The sequence below is a fragment of the Miniopterus natalensis genome, chromosome 5, assembly GCF_054644295.1.
Source record: "Miniopterus natalensis isolate mMinNat1 chromosome 5, mMinNat1.hap1, whole genome shotgun sequence".
Taxonomy (NCBI): Eukaryota; Metazoa; Chordata; class Mammalia; order Chiroptera; family Miniopteridae; genus Miniopterus; species Miniopterus natalensis.
This window is the reverse complement of record NC_142085.1, coordinates 72,665,782-72,692,231: the sequence shown is the minus strand read 5'-3', so window position 1 is coordinate 72,692,231 and position 26,450 is coordinate 72,665,782. Positions and strand designations below refer to the sequence as shown.

At 38.7% G+C, this 26,450-nt stretch overlaps 1 protein-coding gene across 1 annotated transcript in view; it reads left to right on the top strand.

Moving 5' to 3' along the window:
• Positions 1 to 26,450, top strand: part of SGK1 (serum/glucocorticoid regulated kinase 1) — a 92,920-nt gene that overhangs the window by 17,626 nt on the left and 48,844 nt on the right. The window contains exon 2 of the mRNA XM_016204941.2: positions 15,864 to 16,079. Within this exon, the coding sequence (XP_016060427.1) occupies positions 15,864 to 16,079 (216 nt within the window). The remainder of the gene's footprint in view (positions 1 to 15,863; positions 16,080 to 26,450) is intronic.

Here is a 26,450-nt window from a genome sequence, read left to right as displayed (position 1 = left end):
AAATGGTAATCAATATGAATTCCAAGTCTAATTATAATCCCTTAGTAAGTGGTCTGACTTGTGGGGACTTTTGACATTTGAAGTACAAGTTTTTATTAAAGCAAATGTTATCAAATCTTGAGATTTAAAGTTTGATCTACATGATATCAAAACAACTGGTTTGAAAGTAAAACTTCTATCCAATCAGCTCTGTTTTGGCTTTACAATGTCAACAGTACAGCCTAGCTTAATTTTTTTTTTTTTTAACTGGAGCATGACCAATAAGTAAACGCAGACCTAATACTCTTGTTCGCCTCTAACCTAAAGGTTCCACCACTTAGGAACATTATGACCAAGAAAGCCTCATGAAATGTCAAGTCTAATACTCCTCTGTAATGTCATCTTAGTTCATTGTAACTACTTAAGATTTAAAAATTTTCCAAATCTTTCTCAATGAAATAGTAAGACTTTTCTAGCTTTTTAAAAACCAGCAAATTATGAGCCATTTTACATTGTCCAGATCCTAAAGTATCGATTCCTGGAGTTTAATTCTTCAAAAATGAAAATATTCTCTCCTTCCCACCTTCTTCTGAGACCAAAAAAAAACATGAAATTTACCTGAGAACAGCCTAGAAACAAGGAAGTTACTAATTATGAAACCAACAGAAGACTTGGAGAAGAAGCCTCCTAATCATGGTGCTAACATTTCATTTCCCTCTTTTGGTCTTTTTAAAAAAAATATTCTGTCAAATGGGAACCCTTTGACATTTCCATCATTGTGAAGATGTATTGGTAGTACTCATGACATTCTTAGAAAATAGAAATAGTTAGGTGACTGCTAAATCAGAACCTCTGACTGACTACTATGTGACCAGCTTCTGTGCTTTAAGGTTAGTTATGTCTAACACTGGAAACTTTTAAAGCCATTTCTTTTATGATTCAAATGCACTGTGGATTCCTTTCATCTTTTTCCCCCACTTGCATGTGTTTACTACTTAATATGCTTGTAAAATGATCCCTTCTTCTATAGTGTGGGACCTATTCCTGGGCTTCATTTTCATAATGAAATCCATTTGTGCAGAGCAATGAGCTCTTTAAGGTTTAATTTTTTTAAAGTCATTTAATTTCTCTGAGTCTCACTTTGCTCATCTGTAAAATGGCAGAAGTTCTTTTCTGAGAGTGTACATTTTCTGTGAAATGATTTGCTCCCCTGTTGTAATTTGTGTCCAATGTATACGCCCACCACTCTCCTACAGCAAGGACCTGATAAATTCTCATCTGGCTCCTTCAAAAGCTCCTAACAGAGTCTTCCGCCACCTGTCTCTCCTCACCCCAAAGCATCCTCCACAGCCTGAGCTGCAGAGAAACCTTTAAAATGCAGTGAGAGGTGTACAACTGGCCTGCTCACAGAAGTCATTTCAAACCCTTAAGCTGGAGCCCAAGGCCCTAGCAACAGGTCCTCCACTGGGACCTTTCCCATCTTCCCTGCATGTTCCCTGCAAATCATTCATTTGCTCTTTCAAATATATTTACTGAAGACTCTCTACTGAGCACTATGCTGCATGTTAGGAGCAATGATCAGCCAAAGCGGATTAAGTTCCAGCAGGGCACTTCTTGTGACTCAGGAGGGAAGAAAGGAGTTTATGAGAAGTAGCACTTAGACCATGTGGCTCAAGCACAGAGACTGAATACAGGGGACAGATTTAGAGAGTAAAGCAGAAAAACTCGATAGGACCTCATAGACCTCTTTAAAAAGTTATGTTGTTAGCTTGAGCACAATGCGAAGACACTTATTGAATGGAGCAGCAATTCCCTGTCATTTCTCTCCCCCAGGTTGTTGCTTCCACAGTTCCTTCAGCGTGAACTACACTTCATCTCTCCAACTTATACCCAGTTTTTAGACCACCAGTTTCAAGTGCTATCTTTTCCATGGAACATCTCCTCCTCTCCCTAAACCAAATGGAGCTTTTATAGCAGTCATTTATATCCTCAGCTCTTTTAAGTACTAATGTAGAGTGTCCAATATGGTAGCCACTAGCTCTATGTGGCCATTGAGCACACAATATGTGTGAAATTACCGACCTACATGTAGCTAGTCTGAACTGAGATGTGCTTTCTGTGTGAAGTACATACCAAAGTGTAAGGACTTAGTATGAAAAAAAAAAAAATGCAAAAAATCTCATGGATAATTTTATATTGATTACATTTTGAAATGAAAATATTTTAGATACATTGGGTTAAACAAGTTGTATTATTAAAATTAATTTGATCTTTCTTTTCATTTAATGTGCCTCATAGAACATGTAAAATTATGTATGTGGTTTGCATTATATTTCTATTGGAAACACTCTTCTAGACTATACACTTCCTGAACAGTGAATGTTTGTTCAATTATGCATACGTTTATCCCCCTAAGGAATGCACTAGCTTGTCCAGTGTAAAGACTCAGTTAATATTGTTTAAATTTATTGCCATCTTCTAAAGGTTTTTGAAAAAGTATCTTTACAATTTTAGCACACTACTTTCTATCTGAAATGTGTAGCCAGACTCCACAGTGAAGATAATGGGTGGGGGAGGGAAACACATTTTCCCCTAGGCCCTAAGAAGGCTAATGTACGGAACATGTGATGTGACCATGGCAAACACAGAGGCCCTGACTGCTGATTCAGAAGGTTTCTCTCTTTCCAAAACAAGAAATTTTATTGCAGTCTGTGGAAGGAACATTAGGACAGGAGGATCCTTGTGGTTTCTCGCTGTATCTGTGGAAAAAATCTGAGGTTAAGGTTTAAATTAAACTGACATTAAAAGAGCCTTTGTAGTTACTATGTGTGTTTTAACATCTGTTGCTATAGCTTAACTGACACTGATTATTACAAATGATGGCTCATGAGTGATCGAATAAAATGTGGTTTTCTGCTAATGGAAATTTTCTAGTGTTGACGTGGTCCTCTTTAATGATGAGACATGGACCAAGGAAAAATTATTAAATGTACAGAAAACATAACACAGAGGAAAAATTATTGAATACCAAGCATTTCTGGTATGAGAAGAAAGCATTTAGGACTTCCCAGTACCACATCTGTAATTTTATGGATTATTTTGTTTTGGCTGACTTCTTCGTGGGGTTCATGGAGGCTCCCCCATGGTGACCCTTCATACACATTCTCTTTTTTGTTAAGGGGCCTCCTGAGGATGAACAAACATGTTTCTAATCATAAGATGGTTGGGGACATCTCACTGCCAATTAGAAACTCTGATTCTGAGGATATTATGTTTTATACCTAGAAAAGATGTTCCATTTTGAACTTTCCTCCAGACTCATTTTCTGTTACTCTCACATAAGAGCCTTCTACTTCAACCAAACCTATCTTCTCATTGACATTGAAACGCCTGCTGCTTATCTATGTTCATCTCTACCTTCACCGTGCTACTGACCAAGGGTTCTCCCTGAAAGTCTCACAGACTCCCCTCAAAATGGTGTCAAATTGCTACTGAAGGTTAAGTATGGGAAGAATTCTAATACTAATCCCTCTCATAGGGCAACTAGTCCCTCTAGGCTGCTTCCATGCCGGGTGCCTAGTTTTTGTTCAATTGTGTCCAGTATGGCAAAGTCACATCATTGGTTTTTTCCTCAGAAAAAGCAGAGAGAGTGGCAGACACCCAGAACTAATAAGCACCTCTCTAATATACCAGTTGTCATACTTATTTATGTGAGTGCTGTTTCTGTTTATTATTAAACTCAAATAACTTTTTAAAGAAATAATTTATTTAATTGCATCAATCACACTGTATATGCTGGGTCCTAGGATTAAAATGTGTTTGCCAATTTTTTGTTGAGATCCAGCACATTTTTTTGGAGAGGCATCAGGAAGGTAGTAGACAGGACTCTGAAAGGAATCAGACCTGGATTGTGCATCTCATTTGCCCCGTGACTTTAGGCAAGTCAAGCAACTTCTCTGAACCTCAGTATTTTTCATCTATAAAATGGTGATAATGTTGGGGTACTATGCATAAGAGGTGATAATGTCTTGGATGCAGTAGACCTTCAAAAATTGCAAGCTGCTTTTAATGTATTGGGATATTATAGCTGGATACAATGGTAAAATTTTGATTTTGTTTTTACTGAAATAAGAGTCCTTCTTTTATTGAATACTGAATATTTATGAATCTAGAATGGAGGAGAAACATCAAACTCACGTTTTATAACCTCAGAAATTATATCATTCAGAAATTTATAGCATTGTACATAGTCATAGATTACACATGGCACCAAATATCCAAACAAAACAAAACAACCTCCTAATCAATCATTTGGATTTTAGTGTATTTGGTAGCCAACCCGACAACCTTGTGGCAAATCAGTGTGGCCTTTAGTAATAATGTACATTTGTATAAACCTTTAGAGTTTACAAAGCATTTCCACAAACATTATCTTAATTAATCCTCACAACAGCTATTCTGTTCTGGAGATAGTTGTCTGATGATGATAATCATCATGATGATAATGATAATTATTAGCGGGAAAATAGACATATCACCAGGTAGTGGAGAGGTCGCATATATAAGAATGTACAAGGAAGGAGTCCAGAATTCTTTATCTAATCCTCAATCCTGATAAAAAGAAGGAAGGAAGAAATTAATATCAATTAGGTCCATAGTAACTCTCACATGTTTTACTGGGTCCTTGCAATAGCCTTGTCAGTCAGGCAATACTTCCACTTAGTAAGGACCTTGAGGCTCAGGAAGTTTAGTAACATGACTAAGGTTACAGCAAGTGTTCCAGCCAGAATTCAAATCCCATCCAACCCAATGTCAGCATTCATGTTTTTTCCACTATAACCATATATTTTTTCTGCTTCTACAAACTCCTAACAAATAATAGGCTTCAAGAATGTTTGAACATATAAAAAAATAGACTTGTGTTCTTGTGTTGACAATACAGCACAGTGTCCAGATAAACCCCAAATGGAAATGTTCATCTATGGAATTGGGAGAGGGTTTCTCAGTAAGTATCTATTTATACAAAATGACATGCATGTGTGCTTTTGGTTTTTAATTGAAGAAAGAAGAAGGCGCTACCCAGGAATAAGGGAGGAACTGGGGGTACAGTCCTTTGAGAATGAAGAGGGGGGAGAGTTAGGAGAAAACTACATAGCATCTGTTTCCCTGTCTACATCAAGGGATGTGACTGCACAGAGGTGGAGCAGGGGATGTCAGGACAAGACATTGAAGAGCAGTGTTCTGCAGTGGCTTTGAAAGTCTGCTTATGAATTGTGCCACTTGGGTTCTGGTGATGACCAAATGAGACAGAAGAGCTGGGCAGAGGGGTGTTTTTCACCCCTGGCCACCTGACCCCATCATTGTCCCCTCATGCCAGCATTGACACTGAGCAGCTAAGGCATCACAAGGATGCAAAAGTGGCTGGGAGAAGCCAAGAAACCACAGGCAGGGCTGAAGGCACAGATGAGGCTAAAGTACACACATCCACACACAGACACACAACTGGATTTATGTCTGGGAACACTCTGAAGGGAGACTGTGACTAAGAGGCATAATTTGGCTGTTACCTTGTTTGCACCAACAGGCTCCTGAGAACTGAGACATAGTCAAATGAATCAGATAAGTAAATAGTCACTCTGGAAAATACTCACAACTTCTCCCATGGGAAAGAGAAAAAAATTGCTTGCATTGTGAGTAAAGAGAGGATACCATGGCTACAAAAACCCCTCCTCCATTTGAGGGAAGAGAAGAGACACTGAGGGGGGAAAGCAAGAACTCTGCAAGGCCCAGAACACTAGTTCTTAAAGTCGGGGTCCAGGGAACAGCATCATCAGCTTCACCTGGCAACTCAGTGAAGTGCAAAGCCTGGTCCGCACCCTAGATCTACTGAATCAGGAACTCTGGAGATGGAATGCAGAAAGCTCTCCATGTAGACTTAAGTTTGAGAACCACTGGCCTAGTAGAAGTTAAGAGAACTGGGGATGGCCTGTGAGGTGGGAGGGAACCCTTGCATCCGCATTGCCCTTAAGGCCAGGCAGTAGTTTCTGTAATGCCCCTTCGGTTGGCCTTGGGGAGCCAATGGCTTGGAGCCCTGGCCTACACCCACCAGAGCACTGACCCCCCTGCTGACCAAGCCCCCTGTACACCACGCTCCCAGCCCACCTGGTGTTTCCTGTACAAATGACCCCAAGCCCTTTTCCAGAAGCCAGCCTCCTAAGGTTGACCTCCGGGTGATGTTTGAGGGCAGGGGTGGAGCTGGAGCTGGGGCCCCTGACAGTGGTTAGAGATAGATGTCCTGCCTCTATCCTGGCTTGGGACCTCAGGCAGCCCCGGACAATATCACTGATACCTAAGGAGAGTCCGGGACAAACCGTCTGCTAACAGTTTTATCTAGAGGCAAATTTAGGGAACTCAGTTCAAGTTACTGATCTGCTGAGAAGAAATAGACCATCTTTTTTCTCTCTCTCACAGAAATCTCCTAGTCTTGGAGCTGAAAGCAAGAAATTTGATGAAAATTGACTTTGATGTGCTTTAAAAAAACCCCACAGTTAATATCTTTCTGGTTGCCTATTTATATGCTGTAAGCTGAATTGATCATTTAATTACTATTGTGAATTATGCTTCTTTTAAAGAAGCTATTATATGTAGAATTATGAAATAGGTCTGGAAACCTAGATTAACTAAAAAAATTAATAACTTCAAATTTTAAATGAAAGAACTTTTCTTATAGTCAAGAACTAAAAAAAATATTTTTCAGGACATGCCAGCTCTTAGGATTTAAAATGTATTTCTTAAAAATTTCTTCATTAAAAAAAAAATTTCTTCATTTCCAGAAAAATGAGACTATAAATAATTAAAAGCACCATAAAGATTTTAGAAAAGTCATGAGAAAGATAGTCAATCCTAAGGTTTATTGTTTCTTTTCAGATTGATATGAAATAATACTTTTCCCCTTTAAAAAAATTATTTATTAAATATGTCAAAGTCTACATCCTGCCGAACTAATATAATTGCGTATAATTTAATGAAATAAAAGAAAGCAGAAACAAGATTATGTTAACCAATATTAGAACACATACAAAATCCTTCAAGGCAACTAGACACAGGGACTTAAAACAGGTATAATTTTCATCAAAGACCTAATGATTAGTGCTAACAGGTGTCTAGTTTTAAATGAGGAAATCCATTATATTCATCTCCAGTGGCAAGGGATGATTATTATATTGTAATTATATTTTATATTGGCTCCATATTTCAGCCAAAGTTGCTGAAGAGTAGAAAAAATAATTATAGCAAGCAATTGCGTGAAGTGTACATCGGAGGAGGTAAAATTTAAGGGTGAAGCCCTCCACGAGTATGTGCTTGCAGGATGGCACCCAGAATTGGGTGTGTAAGGCACACTTCAAGGATATATTTCAAAGGCAGAGTTGGCTGGTTTCTAAGACACCTGCCAGCTTTGACGTAATTTGTATAAGATTCACTCAGTAGTTATGAGAGAGGCAGACAGTGTGAAAAAAAAGTTAGGCATTACAGCTTAACAATGCCATTTGTGCATTTCAAAGATAGTCTTTTCAAACATTCAGCTCTAAATTTTATGCTTCCTAGCAGTGAAGTTTTTTGTTTTTACCACAGTCTCACAAAAACATTGTGGAAATTGTACATCGCTGACACCATTGGGCCGAGAGATGCCACCTAGTTTGGTAAGAAAAACACTGGCTGAAAGTTTATAAACTTGCTATTCTCATCCAGATCCTGATCTGTTATGCCATGGTTGGACCATACCAGGAAAGCATCAACTTTATCTTTCATGAAATGAGAACCATGTGAGCATGAATGTTGAGGAATACGCATCTAGGAGCTTTGAGCTTAATACAATGATCCGCAATTTAGAAATATTATTTATATGAGCCATAGTGAAGTTCTGGGAAGAACAGTTATAAGAGCAAATAAAAATTTTAAGTGCTATGAGGAAGAGACTTATTTAATGCCTAGAACCAAAAAATGCATTATTTTGGCACATTCCTCATGGGGTAAAAGGTTGGTCAGATTCATCTTTGATGTGTTCTCTATAAGGCAGCTGCCTTCTCTGAAAGAAAGCTCTATTTAACTTTTGTATATGGGAGGCCCGAATATGCCTTGCTGTTACCTCCATCAATTGGTTCATCTTTCACATAATAGCTATTCAAATACTGGAAAACTGTTTTCATGGCCTTCCTAAGCTTTTCATCTCTATATTTCTTGTTTGATCTCTGTATCAGAGTTCTCTAGAGAAACAAGACCATTGGGAAATATATATGAAGGGAGTTATTTCAATGGATTGGCTCATGTGATTGTTGAAATGGCAAATCTGAAAAGTATAGGGCAGACCAGAAGGTAAATGCAGACCAGAAGGTAGATGCAGACCAGAAGGTAGATGCTGCGATCTTGAGGCAGAATTTCTTCTTAGAGAAATCCCATTTTTGTCCCTAAGGCCTTTCAAAGGATTGGATGAGTCCAATCCAGATTATAGGTAGCTCTTTTAGTTAAAGTCAACTGATTGTAGATGTGGCCAAAATTCTTTCACAGCAACACATTGATTAGTATTTAATTTAATAATAACCAGGTACTAAAGCCTAACCAAGTTTATGCATGTAACTAACCATGGCACTCTCCTTCCCTGTTTTACCTGCTCTCAATTTCAGTGCTCCTTCGTTTGTCAGTATTCCTGTTAAAATCAGAACAAGTCTGAAACCAGTACTCCATTATGGAATGGTTAGTAAATAGCCATTGTCCAGAACCTTCCAAGTGTCCCTTGCCCTTAACCAGCCCAGCTGTTTCTTCCTGTCCCCAAGCACGCTTCAAAAACTCTCCACAATCCAGCAGGCAAAAGGGTAATGCTTGGCACAGCAGGGACCTAAGGGACAGCACTTTACCCTCCACCCTCCACCCTCCACTGCCCCAACTCAGCATCTGTGCTCTGTGCTCCTGCTATTCAGCTTGTAAAATATTTTGAATGAGTTTATCTACCTAAAAGCAACTTTATTTTTCCTGTGTAATTTCATTCTTTGCATCTAACTACACTTTGGCCTGCACTTAAAAATACACACTAAAATCTGGGTTTAATGTGTCTCTGCCTCTCACTTCTGCTTCTCAGTAGTTGGGCTCCTGTCTCAGGCTCTTCCACATGAAAAGAGATGTGGTATTCCTCAGGCACATCCGTAGAGCTTGCAATCCCCTGAAAGAGAGAGAGAGAGGGAGGGAGGGAGGGGGAGAGAGAGAAAGAGACAGAGAGAGAGAGCTCTACCTCTCAGCATGAAAATAAAAATTTTTTTAAAAAGATCACACAGAAGGATTTGGGTCACATGCCAGCCCTTGGACCAATCCCCACGGCCAGCGGCATGGGTTCTATAACGGCCTTTGCTTGAATCGCATACCTGTCCTGTTCAGGCCCCCGCGGACTATCCTTGGCGGGTCGCCACAGTCATAGTATTTGGGATGAGTCGTTTCTAATGAGAAAGTGGAGGTGGGATGGGAGCGGGGCTGCTTTTACCATCAGAAAGGGAAAGGGCCAGGCTGACAAAACAATGAATGTACCCAACACGGGCCTTTCTAAGCAAGGCTGAGTGTTTATATTCTTGCTTACAAGATCGCTCATGGTACTTACTAAACACCCGTTGATTCCAAATCTGTGAGTGAACTCGATACCTGAGTTGTCCGAGTGTTTGTTTTATAGTAAAAGATTGGTACAGAGTGATGGTCAGAAGTGTCTACAAATCACATTTTCATGCACAGTGTTGTATGGGAAGCTCTCCCCATAAAGCTGAAAGGTCTGCTATTTCATTTTGGGGTTTAACGAGGACCATATTAATGTAATGCAATAAATGCATATTTCTGGACTATATACCCCATTTCCTTTTTTTTTTCTTTCACAAGTCAGCTCATGAGGCACTGTATTGATATCCATTGGTGAGTCACACCATATATGAAGGGAGTGAGGTCACCAGGGGTAATGTTGCCAGGACCTTTCTTTGATTCTGACCCTTTAGCTTTACTTTTATTATTATTTTGCATATTACAAAAATGCGTATGTCCTAAAAAATATCTTTTTTCATTCTCCACTTACACAGACTCATAGTAACAGTCATTTTTCTCTGTCTCGACTGTCCTGAGGTCACAGTGAGTTTTCCAATTTCAGCAATTTCTGTGGGATCCTCAAACATCTGCAATTCATTGTCGATATATTCTCCTATCTTCCACATTTTTAGAACCTCACACAATTCTTGGACACAGTAGGTACTTAATAAATAGCTATTTATTCTCTTTGACTCTCTTCTTGTTTTCAGGGAAAAATTGAGTCTTACCATTTTCTTTTATAAAATATGAAGTGAGAAAAAATAGAATCCTAGAATAGAAACCTAAATTACTGAGGCAGCACAAGCATCGTTTGGAGGAAAATTGGTTTTGCATAAAATTGAAGGGGAGTGTGCTGTGCAGCTTCTTGTATAAGAGGACTCGGTGGAGAAGCAGAGACACCAGGGAGTAGTAATAAGCCCCCATTTTGGATGTTAATCATCTTCCATTTCATTTAACACTTTCAACTTAATTAAGTAACGTACACAGTTCAAATAATAAGTCTTTCAAATAATAAGCATTCAGTCTTTTTCATTGCAATTTAAATGGATTTTCTAACCACTGTCCTTAACACCATAAAATTATTTTAAAAGCCTGTGGATTTTTCTTTTTTCTCAGTTTATCAAACGGAAGTGACACAGAGTTGTGGGAGCCTGTGACTGGGTAAAGCAAAGGTTATTGATCACTTCTTCGTTCGATAAACCTGTGTTGAGTGCTGCACACTGTAGAAGTGGGGCATCCAAATCATATTAGTGGGACTCCAGCGAATAAATAGCCTTGAACCTGTGACATGGCTTCAAAGGACTGTAGAGCTCACCTGCTCCAAGCCTCATGTCACAGATAAGGACACTGAAGTCCAAATAGGTTGAGTGACTTGCTCAAGGTAGTGGCAAAGCTACAACTAGAATCCAATTCTCTTAATCCAGTTCATTTTCACCTCTGTAGAAATTAACAGCTACATGAAATAATAAAGCCCTGACACTGTACTAGATTTGGGGGTGAGGAAGAATAGAGAAAGGAAGGAGATGGTTTCTGAAGGCTAGTACTGTAGGGCTCCAACAAAGGGTGCAGAATAGCACTTCCACTCTGTATTATATAGAGTGGAAGTTACAGAGATAACCCTCTCCCAGTGCCCTCTTCTGGGTCTGCCAGGACTTCCTATCCTACTGGCCCCCCAGGCCTCCAAGACCCTGCTTATTTTATGTTCCATTCAGTCTTCTTTGACCTCCATCCAGGTCACATAGAGCTTGAAAATAAAATTTAAAAAAATTTAAAGCCTCTGGTAAGCCTTCATATTTTAGAAGCTCTCCTGGGTTTAGAAATGCATGAGAAGATGTGCACTCTTAAAACCCCCTTTGCACGCAGTGCTCATTCCTATAGTTTAGGTTCCCTTTCCCCTGGACCTACTGTAAGTCATCCAGAATACAGCAAATCAGATCATACCACTCAAGTTTAAAATTCTTAAGGGTTCTCTCCCTGTGAGTTGAAAATAACACTTCAGCATTTAAGCATTCCAGCCCCTTGGATACCTGACCCTCTCGTCTCTTTGGCTTTCTGTCTTATACATGCTTGCCCGCAAGGTTGGCTCCAGCCAAGCCCTCTCTACGAGCCTGCCTTTAAACATGCTATCCCCTGCATCCAAAACCCATCCCCATCCCAGTCCTACCCGACTTGTCCCCAAAGACGAATTCACACTAGCTTTAACACTATTTTGCCACTGCCCATTTCCTTATTGCCTTTTAAGAATAATTGCTTCTTATTTTTTATACCTTGTGTCTTGCATAGTAGCTGGCTTTAAACCAATCAACAGAAATGTCTTCGTCACTTACTATATGCTGGGATCAGTGCTAAGCTCTGGGGGTGTAAGAGTGAGCTTCTGTCCTTGGGAGCTGCAACTCAAAGTGAAGGCAGACGGGAAACGGAGAGGGGATGTGTTCAAAAGAGGGAACACGCAGGAGTTCACAAGTAAGTATCTGAACACTCTAGAACGTTCTGCATCAGTTGATATCATTATCAGTGAACCTATTTTAAATGAAGAGTATCTGTTTACTATTACATAGTAGGAAAAAACCACACCTAGAAAATCCCCAGAAGCTGGTCAATCTCTTTAATCACATCTGGCTATTTTGTAGTTTGAGGGAGTATTGCTGTGGGCTTTTTTTTTAATCTTCACTGGAGGATACTTTTTCCATTGCTTTTCAGAGAGAGTAGAAAGGAGAAAGAGAGAGGGAGAGACACATCAATTGGTTGCCTCCCGTGTGCGCCCCGACCAGGGCTCATGATCCAGCCTGCAACCCAGGTACGTGGCCTTGGCCGGAATCAAACCAGAGACCCTTCAGTCCACAGTCCGACACTCTACCCACTGAGCTAAACCGGCCAGGACCAGGCTATCTTTTTTCTTTTCAAATAAATAAATTAATAAAATCAGGGCCAACTGGATTTAGCAAAAAAAATAGATTAATATTTTGCATACACAGTGCTCAGTAAGAGTAGCTGCATGGTGGACAGAGGGCTTTACTTTCTCTCCCCAATGTCTAGAGAGAGAGTTGCTTCTAAGTCTGGCGCAGTTTGGAGACCAGGCTCCTATAAAGGCTGACTGAAGGAATTCTTGATTTGTGCAGGGCAAGGAGGATGTCTCGCCCCAGTCTATGTTTGTTTACAATGCTTTCCACAAATGGTGGTGTAGCTCTGAATAAGACCGTGGCCCAGGTGGCCGAGGAGCCAGGGCTGCGGCTTGTATCCAGGCATTCATTTTTCTCACCCACACAGCTGCTTCGGCTTTCAGAGAGCCACTGTGACTTGTCTCTGAGCGGCTCTGAAAGCCACTCACAGTCAGTTACTCCCTCCAGCAGAGCAATTCACCGCCTGGAGGAACACAATAGGCCAGTTGTGGCTTGAATTCCCTCAGGGGCAGAGGGAGAGGTTCTCCACTCAGCAGTTTTGGAGGGCACCTCGACTGACCAAGGCCAGAGGAGAGCCCCATGCATTTACTGACAGCCGGCCTCTCTGAAGATCAAGTAAACATCATAAAACCTTCATTAATCAGCCTATAAACACCACTTGGGAGCCACAAAGCCAATGAAATGCATAAAGGAGTAGCAGGGAAGGGAGACATTGAAGCCAGTATGAAGACTTAGCCAAAAGAGATAAAGAATTTCAAGACAAAGCATGCAATTAATGCCAGCAACAGTGCTGTTACAGAATGTATGATTCTATTTTTGTAACACCTTTCTCCCAACGCTCCTGGAGAAATGGAATATTTCTACATTTCACTTGCTACATTCTCTGGAAAGAAAGGGAATATTATCTTCCAATGTCCACAAGGCTCAGAATGGGTTAATTCGCTAAAAGTCATTTCAAATCATAGGCCTTTCTAATAAAAAAGAGCCCCCACCCACACCTTGCCACCAGTGGAATGTGATAAGGCACAAAATACATACCTACTCTTTGAAAACTTGAGTTAAATGCATATTTCAGTAAGTTTAAATGAAATATAAATTATAATCATCAAAGCCCCGAAAATATGAGCTTAATACCTAGACATATACTTCACAAGTAGATCCAGGTGAGATATTGTTCTTCTTGTTGTTTTGTGTTTTGTTCTGTTTTTCCCCCGGGACATTTAAGTAGACTATGGCTATTTGTTTCAAGTCTTCAGTTCATATTTACTGCTTGAATCTTTCCCCTGAAGTCCTGACTTGATGATCCAGTTGCCTATTGGATAGCTCACTTGGATATATCACCTCTCACATCTTTACTGAAAAGCTACCTTCTCAGGAAGAACTTTCTCACACAATTAAAATTGCACCCTCCTACCACAAATGATCCTGATCACGTGCTGCTGCTTTATTTTCTCCCTTACATACTATGATACTTATTTTATTAAATAAATAATTCATGCCCTTAATAAATAAGTGTATTCCCTTAGCTGTAACTCAAGCTCCATGTGGGATGTTTTGTTAACTCGTGTATTGTCCATGCCTAGGTTATGCCTGGCAAGTAGTTGGTCTTCAATAATGAAATGGTGAATGAATGAAAGTTAAGATGTTGAAAACATTAGATTGTTGTTGTTTTGGTTAGAAGATATCAAATCATCTTATTTCTACTTCATAGAATTCTACTTCACGCTTGTTCTGCTTGGTAGAATAACTTCAAGGGTCAAACAGTGACCCATGACGTTGTGGGGTAAACTTGACTAGGGTTTTGTTTGGCCAACATTGCTTGTTTGCTTGGGGTTTTTGTTTGTTTGTTTGTTTTGTTTTATAATTTAAATATAAATGCCCTTAGCAAACTGGGACATTTGCCACAGTCCCCACCACTCCCTATTTTTATACCCTGGTTGTGGGACTTTATGAACTTCCTGTTCCTGCAAGCATCTGAAAGCATTCAGTTTGCCAGTTTATACCCTAGTAGAAACTAGCTTAGTGATTTGCTTTATTTGTTTTGGCCACATAATAATTTACAAGTGTGACTTTCAACAAATTACTAACATCTTTGTGTCTCTTTTGACTCTGAAATTATATAAAAACACCTGTTGGTTGTTTCATAGCCTTTGCTCAAGGTCATCTGAACTATTTTGGGAATTCTTAGCTGGCTATAAATAAAATGACAATTTCTTATGTGATTCTTAATCCCTATGATTTCAAATATCAAACAGATCATTTAAGTTTATCAATCAATTGTATACTTCTAAGTGGGATATAATGTATCTAAATTCATGTCCTTTGATAAAACCAGTCTATAACGTAATGAAAGTTAGATTCAGTCAAATGGACATTGTTCCATTATAAATAACTAATTGTCAGATGATATCGCATGAGATTTACTTAAAATATAGTGGCCCATAAAGATAAGATTTACGTTTCAGTATACAAAGACTCTTAATCAGTCAGGCCATACAAATTCGTTTGAAGATAAATGTTTAAAATTCTGTTTATAGTAACCCCAAAGTTAAATCTATTTGGCAAAAGAGACATTGAAAGTAAGCCAGAATAAAGGATTGTTTTTAAAATACAGTGTTGATAACTAATCGGGAACGGTTACCAAACATCAAGCTCAAAACCCTCTGAATAAAAATAATAAAAACGTTTTCATCTGTAATAAAATTTAGTACTCTTTAGACTAATCAAAATCACAATTGGTACTAACATCAGGAAGAGAGATTCTACTATAGTATCAAACTTTTAGATTTTCATTTAGACTTTTATTAATGAATCAAATAAATACTTTGCACCAGTAATATGCTTATGGGGCCCTGGAGTAGAAGAAATACTGATGGAACAACTTCTTTTATAATCAGGTTTTTGCAATAGTGAAATATATGTTAATTTATTTAGCAGCAATTAGATCCTAAGCTATAAGGTTAATACTTTCCCTAGTTAGAATAACTAGTAATCCCCCTTAGAGATTTATGAACTATCATTCTATCAGCGTAATGATAACCCTGAGAGTCAAAGTAAAAGAGTCATCGTCTACTGAACACTGTGCGCCAGGCAAAGCACTTGGACATTTGAAAATATTGTAAAATCTTCATAACGACCTGGAAGGAAATACTATTGCCCCAATTTTATAGATGGAGAGACAGACTTACCGAGATGAAACAACCAGCCAAAAAGCATACACTCCTGGAAAGTCCTCGGTCAGCATGACGGGGAAGTCGTGAGATGGAATTCTCCTTCCGTGGATATCCATGCACCGTATTGGCCACTGAAGGCCCACTAACCATCAGAGGAGGTCAGGTGCATGTGTTTATTCTTCTCTTTTGCACGTTGTAGGTTCGAAGGTGGATCAAGAGCCCAATGGTCAGTGTGGACAAGCGCCAGAGTCCTAGCCTGAAGTACACGGGCCCCGCGGTGCTGCACATCCCACCCGGGGAGCCTGACTTTGAGCCTGCCTTGTGTCAGACGTGCCTGGGGGACCATGCTTTCCAAAGAGGGGTTCTCCCTCAGGAGAAGGGATCGTGTTCATGGGAAACTCAGCCCGCCTGTGAAGTAAGTTTACTTTTGCTCTGGATCCACTCTCCTAAAAGGATTCCAGGCCTTTGTTTTTCTTGCATTTATGTCGTAGTTTGCCAAAAAAATACTTTTTTAATGTACTTTCACCAAGCTTCAGGGGAGAATATAGAATTGTGGCTTTTGTTAGCCCATTGTACTAATTTTTTTAATGTATTTTATTTTCTTAGAGCAGTTTTAGGTCCACAACAAAATTAAGAGGAAGGTATGGAGATTTCCTGTACACCCTCTGCCCCCACGAGTGCACAGGCTCCCCCACTATCAACAGAGCCCTCACCAGAGTGGTGTATGTGTTACAATTAATGAACCTACATTGACACATCTTCACTCAGAGTCTATAGTTTACATTAGGGTTCACTCTTGGTGTTGTATATTCTGTGGCTTTGGACCAATTTATAATGGCGTTATCTATCATTAGAGCATATACAGAGTATAGTGTCACTGCCCTAAGAAATCTTATTATGTTCCACCTATTTATCACTTTCGCCCCACAATCCCTGGTAACAACTGGTCTTTTTTACTGTTTTCATAGTTTTGCCTTTTCCAATTGCCATATAGTTGGAATCACATAGTATGTTGTACTATTTTATGCTGTTACAAGACTGATACAGCAATGTTTTGGTCCATTAGAAAGTTTCATTAGTTGTTTGCTCACACAGAGATCAATTTTTGTATAATGCAAGAAATATGTCACAACAGTCATCTACAGGTTTGCAGCTTCCACTGAAACATTTAACTCAAAGTGATTTGATCCATAACAGAGCACTATCAACCTTTCACTGTTTTTTCCTGTATATACCTATGTTTTTAATATATACTCATATTTTTACTAAAACTTATTTTCCTCTGCTACTCCAAGAGTTTAGTTTTTGTCTTTTAATATTGCTAATCCAAGAAGGCCAGATAACTGTCTTAACTTGCAAGTTCTAAGATTTTAAAAATTTACAGTTGTATTTTTAACTTGTAACTCTATTAGGCTCATAATTATTTTGACTTTTTAAACCATTATATTAAATGTTTGTTATTTTTATTCCCATCTTATTGACATAAAAACACAATATTAAGAAGATAAAACATGTTATTATAAAGTAGAATTAATTGTAAGTGATCTCCCAATATGTTATTTTAAATCAGTGCATCATAAGATGATAAACATTAATAGCTCCCTGTCTCCTTTTTATAAAATGGTGTGTTCCAGAGACAAAGAAATCATTTTAGCTGCTAAAAGAAAAGATTATAAACCCTTGAATCTGAGTCCCTTTTAACCCTGGAATATCCACTGTCTCAAATCTGTTCCTTCATGAAATAACCCTACTTTTTAGGGTTAATGGAAAGATCAAATAAGATAATGCATATTAAATAGTTCATAGTCTATAAAGTGTCATGCAAATATAAACTATATTGCTGAATTATACCTTAGCTAAGTCTGTGAATCTATAACATGAAATTAGACTTCCATGACTAGCCAATCACTTTGCTGATTGATGAACATTTGTCATGTGCATTTATTGTTCAGCTACACACTGGCTCAATGCCAGGTTGGCCATAAAAGGCAATAAATAGATTCTAAAGGCAAGGATTGGCAAACTTTTTCTGTAAAGGGCCAGATAGGAAATATTTTAGGCTTTGCAAGCCATACAGTCTCTGTCACTTACATTCATCTCTGTCCTTGTAGGAAAAGCAGCCACAGGTAATACACAAATGAATGGGCCTGGTTGTGTTCTAATAAAACTTTTATTTACAAAAACATGTGGCTGGCCGACCAGCCATAGTTTGCAGACTCTTAGACTCTTAGAGTCTAAAAGAGTTTGCCAACTCTTTAGAGTCTAAAGAACTATTCATGACTTAGAAGCAGAGAGACGGCTCTGCAGGTCCTGTACAGAGCAGAAATGCTTAGGACTAAATGTTTACTTAAGGGCCTATTACATGCCCCCTTTGTTAGTAGCTGGGCATAGATTAAATAAATGGAATTCCACACAAGAGAAAACAATAAACAAAGAGCTAGAAGGAATTTAAAGCATCACTGTGATTCATTCTTTTGCTTTATCTGGGATAGCAGGTGAATCATTCTCCAGTTTACAATGGATTACTTGGGTCTGGCTGTGCTGGATTTTTTTTCTTAAGGTCACCACAAATCAAGGAGATGGTTCTATTTTAACAATTTCAAAGTGAATCTATATATTGTGTTAGTTTAGGGATTAAACCATGAACTATTTCCTTGAGAAGGCGCCTCTCTCCTTTTAGAAAGTGGAGTTGTATAATGAGATGATGGAGAGACTGTTAGATAAGGAGGCCTGGTAGCAAAAACTCCAACCTGTTCCCTTGATAACTCCTGATGTGGATTATTTTAAGAAAGTCATTAATTCATCCTTTCCTCTCAATGTTCCCTCCTGTGAAAATAGGTTATTCATGCTTGCCATCCAGTTCCTATCCAGGAGGGTTTTTGGGTTTTTTTAGTAATTTTCAGACGAGATGGGATTTTTTAAATCTTGTAAACATATGTTGGACTCAGGCAACATTCTGGGTCCAGCTCTGCCACAAGGTCAATATATGAACTTGATAAAGTCATGAAACCTTTCAAACATCATATGATAGGCCTAACCTAATGAACTCTAAAGTCCTTTTTAGTCTGAAATCCTAGAGTTGGAAGTTGATAACCTTAAATGAAAATAAGATTACACATTTGTAAGGGTACAAATATATTTGTACATATTATGTATACAAATATACACATCTATATTTGATATGTAAAGATAAAACATAGAAAATGAGGTGAGAATGATTTAAATAAGAAAGCAAATAAAATGCTAGTACTTTTCCAGTAATTGTGGAATTTTTCCCCCTGACTTTAAAAATAGTACATTCTAAATGCTACTTGACTTTAAAAATAGTACATTCTAAATGCTACCTTTCATGGCCAAAAATCATTGAGTTACATTGTAGTTAGCTTGTGCCACACCTTGCCAATAGCTTAGTTAGTGGTCTTCAAACATGGTTCACCCATGGAAGAACCTAGGATATACATATTGCCAATACATTACCCAGAAGAATAGTGATATTGGTATGTCACTCGTAGTACTGTCTAATATGAACTGTGTGTAAATTAAACAGACCTTTCTGGAAATTAGATGGAAAAATGATAAGCTGCTTCTGAATAATGCATACTAGTGCAACTCAAGTTGTAGCATTTCACTCTGAAATTAACTTTTAGGCCATAAAGACACGAGAAACAAAGTAGTTTTTCAGTGGGTGCATGCCAACTAAACACATTCACGAACTCTGTTCTATACCATATCCCTCACAGCACCTACACTATCCAGACCACCCAAGTAAGAATGAGAGGAGGGGAGTGCTTTAGAGTTGGAGCGGGGAAGGAAATCTGTTAAGCAAAGCATAGGATTGGATCAAGGTGACAGCCCGAACATATAATGTCATCTCTCCTTCCTGCCTTAAATGATAGAACACACACACACTCGCATACACACACTATATTTTAATTTATAATAGTGCTAAAAAACAAAGTATGCCCTTGTGTGGGTAAGGAATAATTAAGACTGTCTGGTAGGATTCTGAGATTGATGAGGAGACCATAGTCCAAAATGATCACATCAAAGAACGGCTGCAGCAAATGGGGACACTGCAAGCTTACATATCCACAAGGGCCCAGTAAGGTGGAAAATAAAAATGTCCCTGGCAAGGCCTGATAAAAGGACAGTAGTCTTAGCAATGTAAATTTCAGACAATATACTGTGTAAGACAAAAAAAATTTGAAACGAACAAAGAGGAATATTTCACATTGACGAGATATCTACTAAGAAGATAAGAAGATAAAGCATTCACAAACCTCTATGCACTTAATGACATAACTTGGAAATCTTGAAAACAACAGCTTATAGAAATACAAAGAAAAATTGGCAAATTTATGTCATAGAGGGAAGTGTTTATCATAATTCTTCCAGAAATTGCCAATTCAAGAAGACTGAAAATATGTAAGGGTAGAGAATTTTAATAGAACAATTGACTAAATATGATTTATGTGGAGATTTGTATCTAATAAAAAAAAGAATACACATTCTTTTAAGGACGCATGGAACACTTACAAAAACTGACCAAGAATTAGATCACAAAGAATATCTCATCAAATTCCAAAATACAGAAATCACACAGCCCACACTAGCTGATTACAATTGATAAAATTAGAAGCTAACAACAATATAGGAGCCAACTGCCCTCCCCAGACAATCCATCCACCTGGAATACACAAACACCCTTCCTAATAACTCTGCACTTACATAGAAAATTAAAAAAGGAAATTAAAAACTATTTTAAGTGCTTACATCACCACCAGGAAAACGTAAATTGAAACAATGAAATCCCATTTGTTTTTAATCCATCAAATTGTCAAAGGGTCTATTGGTAAATCTATGGGCCAAAACACTGTTGGTGGAAGAGTTTTTTTGGCAATGTTTTTCTATTTAAAACCTTAAAATCTCATACCTTATAATCTGTGTCTCCGTACTTGTTTATGTGATAATGTGGACAGGTACAATGGTATCTGTTGCAATACTGGAGATGGTAAAAAAAAAAGGTAACATCCATGGGTAACAAAACTGTAACTCATAGGGAATTATTAATTATTCATACTATGGAATACTGTGGAATTATGGCATACTCAAATTAATTCATACTATGTGGATAACAATCTGGGGATTATTAATTATGGTAGATTCATATGATGGAATCTCACTAAAAATGAGATTTGTATGTACTGACATATCCCAAGGTATATTACATTAGGAAAGCAGTTAAAAATTAATATGTATCTAGCATTATCGTGTTTATACTTTTAAGACTTTATGTTTCTCTCTCCGTGTCTGTGTATCACGTCTTTGGTGTATGTGTGTGAACACAAATAAAAAGATCTGGAAGTATGTACCTCAAACTGAAGTGGTGATTACCACCGTTAAAGTCATTAAAACTGAGAGGTGTTGAGGTGGGACAGAGTAGTCAAGACGGACTTTAGCTTTGTCCATATTGGTTGAATTTTTCAAGAGCATATTCATATATTACCTACGGGTTGGGGAAAGCCCACCAGGAGACTAACTAGTAGAAAATGAGTAGTTACAACTCAGTCCTACTGGTAGAAAGTCAAACACCATCATGAAGATGGTTTCACACCACGAGACCATTCCATCACCACAAAGCAAGGCTCCTAGAAGAAAATGGAAAACACGCAATATTTGTGCTCTCACAGCACTTGCTTATACTTCTTTCTGTCGGTTATTTTGCCGTGTCCTGTGCATGTTTGTGTGCATGTGAATTCATTCCCTAAGCTCCTGGCAGTCATTAACCTCACCTGTCTGCCCTGGCCAGTGTGGCTCAGCTGGTTGCGCGTCATTCTGTGCACCAAAAGGTCGCTGCTTCCTGGTCAGGGCACAGGCCTGGGCTTCGGGCTTGATGCCACGTAGGGGGCATGCAGGAGGCAGCGGGTCGCTGTCTTGCTCTCCCATCAGTGTTTCTTTCTCTCTCTCCTGCTCCCTCCTCTCTCTAAAAATCAGTTTTAAAAATTAAAAAACAACAACGCTCTTTAGAGAAAAATCTAACGTGTTTGTTTTCCTATCTTCTCGCAGGGCCTTAGGTACATGTACAGCGTTGTGTGCTCTCTTTCTCTCTGCCTTTGTTAGCTCAAATTGAAATTCTCTTCATGCAAATTTTTTTAACATGAAAAGGAGAGACTAAGAACACTCGGCAGCCCACGCTGGCTGTAAATCACATGCATTCCAGAGGCCGCCTGATTCTCATTAAGATTTGCCGTCTCATATGGGATAGATTTGGCTGACTGGGGGTTTCCTCCGCTTCGCTGTCATTCAGTGCAAGGCAGCTCCAGAGGTGCTGAGTCAGCGGCCAGCGCCCAGGCCGGGGAAGCGATGGGAAGGCCCAGTAAGCCAGATCTCTGGAAGGGGCCGTCCACCCTGGAGAAGCTATTAACCGCATTCCTGCAAACAGAGAGGTTAACATGGAGCCTTTGACATGATTAAATGCAAGGTCACTGCCTCTTCTTCCTCCTCAGCAAATCACCCAAGACAATAGTAGAAGGCTCTTTTCCTCGAGCCCTACGCACACGGTTCGGGAGGGAGCCTGCCTCCCACCCCTGGCTGTGTTTCAGGTGCCACACCTCCGCCCGGGGGGCCCCACAGCCCAAGGAGGTGCGCGGTGACATTTCTAGCTCCTCTCAAAAGTGTTGAGCTGCGCCTTTGAAGCTCAGGAAGCTCGGTGGTAAAGTGGTCAGCTGAGGAATAGTTTCCATACTGACTTGCTTTCATATTGTCTTGAATTTTCCTGATCTTTCTGAAGAAGAGGCTATAAAATATATACTTAAATCAGCCAGATGGCTTTATAGATATCTGGTTTCTTTCCATTTACATAGTAAAAATGTTTTTTATGAAGGCTATAGGGAATAAAATAATATTGCTTCAAATTGCCCTCTTCCCCCAGTTTTCTGCTTTTGACATGACACGTTAGGGTCTCTGGGGGACGTCTGCTGATTTCTAAGCTTATCACCCACAGTCGTCCTTGTTCTGCACCAAATTTTAAGCCATGCAATCACTGAGAAAGCACCATTACATAAAGTGAAAGATTAGACTACTAAAGAAAGGATAAGAAAATGCCGTTTTCTTTTGTTCTGCGTACCTCGAATGTGGTGGAGGGGGTGACATTCTACCCAGAGCAAAGCCTGGGTTCTGCACCCAGCTCTGCCCTGGCGGGTCATGTCACCTCACACTCGCTACTTGATCTCTGGGGCTCACCTGCGTCTTGTGAAGAATAACAGTGCTGCCCATCTCACCTGGCTGATGAGAGAGGGTGGGGACCAAGTGAGAGGGGTCATGTGGCAGCTCTTAAAAAAATAACTCTAAGTAGCATTTGAAGTAGGATTAATTGGCGAAAACATCTAAGGGTGCTAAAATCTGAAAAGACTTAAAGCAAGTAAATCAGCCTAAGCAGTGATTATTCATTACATTTCCAAGCTTTCCTGATTAAATAAAGAACTCTACCTGGAAAATATATCTTGGGAAACATTAAAAATGACTTAGTAAGTTGCCCTTTTAGGGTAGTGAAAATCCCTATAATTACTCTTGCCATTATTTATCTGCATATTATTATTCTAATACTGAGGCAGAATTAGAAAAAAAAAAAGTTTTACACAGAAAAACTTGGAAAGGCAGCATTTAAAAAGATGTCTGTTTCAGGTAGGGGTATGTAGAATAGAGGAAACTCTACTGGCCTCTCAGATTTTCAATATTTTTTTCCTTTGCTCTATAGTAATTTGAAATTTCCTAAGTAGCTTTCATCAATTCAAGTAATTGTCTTTGGCTAGGAGGTGGAATTATTATAATGGCATATTGAGATGATTAGAAATAAATAATTCCATTTTCTTTACCTACCAACTGTTTTTGTTTTTTTGCAGCCTTTTTGTTTTTCCCTAGGTGCACTTATTTTGTACACAATTGTTGTCATAGTGTAGATACGCTATTGAAGCTGCCTTTTTTCACTTAATGTTTATTGGAAACTTTTGTATGTTGTAACATATATTTAATTACCATTATGGTTAACATTGCACCAAATTGATATCATTTTATGCAACCATATACCTACTGGTAGCAGTTTCATTTTATTAATTTTTTTTCTCTTTTTGAGAAGGCTGCTAGTGATTTTTTTCCCATCAGTTTGAATAACCTTAGGATAAATTTAACCTTAGTATAAATTCCCAGTAGTGTAGTAGAGTTTAAAGATAATTATGGTTCTTGCTAAAACACTTTTGAAACTAATTTAGAGTCAAATCAATAAAAATGCCACCAGCATTATCTAAATAAACCTACTACACTAGCACTTCATCCCTTGAAGGTAGGGGAATGTTTTAATTTTTGTTAATTTAATTAAGTGATCTGATATGCATTTCTTTGATTACCAACAAAGTTAAGAAATTTTTTTAATTCGCTACTTGTAATTTCTAATGGGACTTGTTTTGTTTTGTTCTTGCCTCTTTATCTGTTGGAATTTTGCATTTATTTTGTCAACTTAAATGAATTGTTTCAATGTAGATTTAAATTCTCTTTCAATCCTATCTGTGACAGATTTTTCCCCCCCAGTCTGAGTCTTACTCAAAAATGAACCAGGCCTGCATTTTGTACTGTTAGAGAGGGAATGTCTATGTTAGCTTAAAGCTGAAATAAGCACACTCTCTTCCCCCAGAAAGGTCCTGTTGCCAGCATAAGGGTTGCGTGTGAAAGAATGCCAGGTCCTGGGTGATTATGGGTTTGTGTCTGTGCCACATGCACATTTTATCTGGCCAGACAGCTTGGTAACCAGGAAGCTGGCTCCTCTTCCAGGAGTATTTCCACATTTCCAGCCCGTTTCCAGGCCTCTTAGTGCCAGGAGGCCCCCTCCATCCGATTCAACACTCCCTTCTCTTCCAGAGGCAAGGGCCTGGAATCTGGAATGGAGTTCTGCCAGGATGCAGGGCACAGGAGGAGAGAGCATGGACTCCAGGTCGCTCTCTCCCCTACAGGCACTGACCAAAGGATTGTTTTATCCACAACTTGGCAAACCCTTCTGCTGTATTTAAACACGTGATTCAAATCACAAAAATTAAATTTTAGAGTCAGAGTTTGTGTCTGCACTCATAGTTCACTTTATTTTTTATTACCTAAGCTCTCCTATGAGTTACATCCCACCAGTATGCCTCCTTCCCAGGCAATAAGTCTGGAAAGCGACAAGGGACTCCATCCAGGCTATTTAGGACATAAAATATTCCAAGCAAGTTGCTCCTTGTCGTCTCCTGGAAATCTCAAACCTGTGGTTACACTTACCCTTGGGTTGGAGTATATTTCATTGGCTCTTATACGTAACCAAATCTTTCCTGCTTCTAATTAAACTTATGCCTTTTAGTATAGTGCTTCCCAGAAGCCATATGGCTATTTTCCACTAAAATAATATCCCTTCTTAGTAGTTTTGAGACTTTGAAATTTTTAAAAGAAGAATTTTTACAAACTACTAAAAATTTACAAGCAAGAACAGAATTTAAGGAATAAAACAAAGTTTAATCATATGTCATTTGACTTTTTGACATTATTTCTCTTTTTCTCAAAGTTTTGATTATATCTATTTCCTTGGATTGCTCATTGAAATGATTGCATTATTAAGTAGCATCCCTAGGGTGTCAACTACTCTGTAAAGAACAAGGTAAACAAAAACATAAAGAATTTGAGAAAAAATTTTATGATTATTTCTTAAAACAGTATAACTTAATTCTAAAATTTGCTTTTGGGGACCTTTTTATAAATCCCCTTGAGACAAAGGAGTAAAAGTGCTTCCTATCTCCTTGATATTTCCTTTTCACATAGAGTAAATTGCTTCTTGCTCATTTCGCTTACAGAGAGCACCTTGGAAAAACACCTAAATGCTCCAAGATACACATTTGTCCCTGGTGTTCAGGATAAATAAATCATTCTATTTCCACTTGTCACTGATGTTAGAGCGTCTTGTCTTTGTGAGCTAGTAAATCAATCACTCTATTTCTAGGCAAGATTCTAGCAAAGCTCAATTTGGGTGACATCATCTCTTGAGAGACTCACCATGACCAGCAGAAGTCCACCAATGCCACAGAACTCAGCTGTATTTCATCAGAGGATTAAGCTCCTCTTACTGACCTTGAATAGCAGACATTGGTAAAAGAACGTATTAAAACTCCCTTTGAAGTCAAGCCAAGCTCCATAGCTTGCTATCTATAATTATAGTTTATTTTTCCAATGTTCATCAGCCTTGGTAACTATAAATACACAATTCTATTCTCAATGCCTTCTTCCCTTTCACCTTGGTAGGTTGTTTTCCTGTTGAGTTGATTTTAAAATGATTATTTCACTTAAATCGATGTTTCTCTCTCTCGCTTCCCTCCTTCACTCCCTCCTTCCCTCTCTCTTTCTAAAATCAAAAAATAAAAATAATTTTAAAAATAAATAAGTATAGCTTTAAAAATATAAAATAAAATGCCCATTTCAAAAGATTCACCTAGATTTCTACTTGAGGGAAAAATGCAAGAATTTACCACCTCTGGCCTGGTTAGATAAGAAGCAGACAGGTGTCTCCCTTGGTATGTAACACAGGGAGCAGGGGTCATGAGTCCTCACTGACAGAAAATGTTAAGTGCATCAACTTGGTGATACTATAAAAAGAAATGGGGAAAAAAAAGAATTGCATGTATCGGCAACACTGAGATATTTTTAAAACAAGCAATCTGATATCAGGCAGACCTTTCAGGTAGTGACCACCTGCAGAAAATGGTGACAGGGACAT